Genomic DNA, 3,175 nt, shown 5'->3' with positions numbered 1-3,175 from the left:
AGAAAAAGAAAAAAAAAAGAAAGAAAGAAAGCAGAAAGTGGACATCAACCAGCACCTGCGTACGTACAGTACACCTTGCAGTCGAATGCAAGGTTACTTCATCCTATGGTAAAGTTCGCCCCCAGCCTGGTAGCCAGAGATGCCACTCTTTCTGCCCAGCTAACACCATTGTGCTCCTGTGTGAGTGGTGCCAGCTTAACCTCAATCACACCAATATTGCTGCCACCACCTGTGACAGGGAAAGCAAGAAGCTTATGGAAAACACACAGCCTAAAGATATCAATGTATACATCTACATCTGCTCTAATTAAAGAAAAACAAGCCCCCAAACTCAACTATTCTCTATCAAAACTGCACTGATAATTTAAAGCATAAAATGCATTTGAACAGTCATCTATACAAAGCAGTATTCAATTACTGAATTGTGCTTATTAATCAGCATAGATAGGCTTCGTTAAACTACCCAGAAAGCCCCTGTAACTCGGCTGAATTCCCTTTTTTGTCTTAATCTAGTTCTTTGGTGCCAAGAAAGTAGCTTACTGCATACGTGCTTTACCTGCACTGCTTTCAGTTCTCTAGCAGGGCATTACAATACAGATGAAAACAAAACCAGCATGCTGTCCTTCATTCTAGTTCTATTAGACACGTGAGTGCCATTTGTATTGGGAACACGCAGACATATTTTTGTTCAGCAGGGAGATACCATGACTGCCTCAGACTTTGAAAAGTCCCTTTCATTGAGTAGAAGATAGAAAGAATAGAATCAATAATAAAATAGCTTTATGCATTAGTCTATGGATCTTTTAACATTGGAAGCTTTAGTCACTGATTTTATACTACAAACACGTTCAGATGTGCAAGATTACTTTTCAAAGAATGCTTAAAGTTTCTTCAACTAAAAGCAGTGCAAGTTCAATTCATAAAATCAGGGTCTCAACACAACATTTGCTAGTTGAATTTCATGCACTTCTACATCATCATAAAACATTAGAAATCCATGACACAGAGCACAAGCTTACAGTTACTTAGATTTAAAATGATTATGCATTCAATTGAGTAGATTTAATGAACAAGAAACTCTGACACATACTGCTTTACTAGCTCCAACAGAACAGAGAATGGAAGAATCTGGAGAGAATGCACAACCATATACCCAGTTCTGATGTCCTTTCAACACTTTCATCATATTTCCTAAAAAATAAGAGATACGTAATAATTTACAAAATCAATTTCCATTAAATGTTACAGATCCAATTTGAAAAGCTCTGTAAAACATTATACTCTTTCCAAACATCTTGCAATGTCAGTCTGCACAGAGATAAAAATTCTCCCACAGCCTCTTATTTCTCTACTGAAAGAAGCCACTTCATGAACTCTTTGAAGTAGCCCAATCCAGCTTGTACCTCTGGGGTATATATGAAGAATGTTTAGAGAGCATACCGAGTAAATGATTAATAGGAGAATTTTTTTTTATTATTATTATTTTTTAAGCAGTCCTGACCTGTGTTAATAGCAATAAACAATGGAGTACATGGATATTTCTCCCGTGCGTTACAGCAGATGAGCTGAAAACATACCGTCATCTTTCAGGTCCCACACTCTCAATGTTTTGTCTCTGGATGCAGACACCAAAATCAGGCTGCCATCTGGGGCAAACGTTAAATCTCTGACAACTTCTGTATGGTCCATCAGGTTAAGGAGGAGTTTTCCTGTTACACGGAAACACCACAATTTAAAATGAAGGGCTGTACTTTGTTTAGATTAAACTGACGTATATTCTTCCCCATACTCAAGAACAAAAAGTAACCTCTTGTTTTTAAAGTCCCTTTTATTTCAAAATATACTAAAATTTGAAAATCCAGCAAAAGATTTTGGTGTAAACAACTAATGTGCATAAAGTCCCTCACGTATGTAACCATTCTGCAGCACCAAGGCCTCATCTCCCACCACTTACATTTCAAAGCACAACCTGAGTCTGTTCCTTCCTCTCCCAGTGCAGTATGTTTCCAGTTGCAACCCATGATTTCTTTTTTAGATCAATTTGTATTCAATGTTCAATTCCCAATCACAATTCTGCAAACTATTCATTGTATCAACGATGTTAATACTGCATAAAGTGCCACTGAAATGCCAGCTTCCCCTCACCCACCCTACCTGTATACACATCCCAGATCTTGATGCGCCCATTGTTCAGGCCTGTTGCAAGCAGAAGCTGGTCCTGCCCAAATTTGAAACGATGCCATTCTATATTCACACAGCGACTCTGCTTCTCGGGCACTGAAGACCCAAAAGCAAGGCTCCAGACAATATCACCACAGTCTATTATATGTTCACAGGGCTTATTTCTCTGACTGCCGTCACTGTTCTGTCTTGAAAGCCTTGTACTGGCAGAATTTGCAACATTCTTTGTGCCGTGCAACAAGCTGCAAAACAAAAGAATACAAGAGGAACTCTATGAAGAGTTATCCTCTATTTTGAAATCCTGAAGTTCTTCAGGCTAATTGAAAGCCACACAGCTTTATCTTACAAGTTAGTAAGGCACTGGGACCAGGGGACCAGCTTCACTATACGATGTCCTTGCGACCAAGCAAAGTAGGATCCATCGGGAGCAAACGCAACAGTCCAGTTCTCACGTCCGCACTTCTTGTCGAAAGGAGAAGTGGGGGCCAAGAGTTCTCCAACAGCCCGCGACCGTGCTGAAAAGAGAAACAAAGAGGAAATTCCATTTCAAAATTAATTAAGGTATTTTAAGATGTTACAAGGAACCAGGCAGCGTGTTACTCAACTGCTTTCTGGTTCATCACTTGTAAAGCAGCTGTGGAGGGTCCCACTGTCACACGAGAAGCGGCCGACGTTTCGGTATGCCTGAGCTGCAGCACAGGCCGGGCGCTGGCTGCCACGGCAGCAGCGCTGCACCACGTTCCAGCCCGCCCTAATACTCCATAGCTCGGGGAAGAAGCTGTGTTAGCCTCGCTGGGTCCTGCCCTGAATAGCAGAAGCGGCTATATAAATACATAAGCCCGTCGTGAAATAACAGCGGGTTTCTGTCCGCTGAAAGCCCCCGTCTCGTTCCGAAACCCGCGGACAAAGGCGCTCCGTTTTCCCGACGCGGCCCGACCGTGCGGCGAGAGGCGGCAGCTCGGCCCCAACACGGCGCAGCCGCTCCGCACCCGGG

General features: G+C 42.2%; 1 protein-coding gene across 1 annotated transcript; it reads right to left on the bottom strand.

Annotated features, from left to right (window-relative positions):
* Positions 1–6: 6 nt before the first annotated feature.
* Positions 7–2,961, bottom strand: LOC100544105 (WD repeat and SOCS box-containing protein 1; the record flags this gene model as incomplete). Its single annotated transcript, XM_019621967.2, has 6 exons — positions 7–229; positions 1,091–1,191; positions 1,578–1,709; positions 2,155–2,423; positions 2,528–2,696; positions 2,787–2,961. Coding segments are annotated over 6 exons (870 nt in total), but the record flags the coding sequence as incomplete, so codon positions are not given.
* Positions 2,962–3,175: the final 214 nt, after the last annotated feature.

Source organism: Meleagris gallopavo, chromosome 21, assembly GCF_000146605.3.
Source record: "Meleagris gallopavo isolate NT-WF06-2002-E0010 breed Aviagen turkey brand Nicholas breeding stock chromosome 21, Turkey_5.1, whole genome shotgun sequence".
In the NCBI taxonomy this organism is placed as follows: domain Eukaryota; kingdom Metazoa; phylum Chordata; class Aves; order Galliformes; family Phasianidae; genus Meleagris; species Meleagris gallopavo.
Note: the sequence above shows the minus strand (reverse complement) of the source record. Positions and strands in the feature narration are given on the sequence as shown.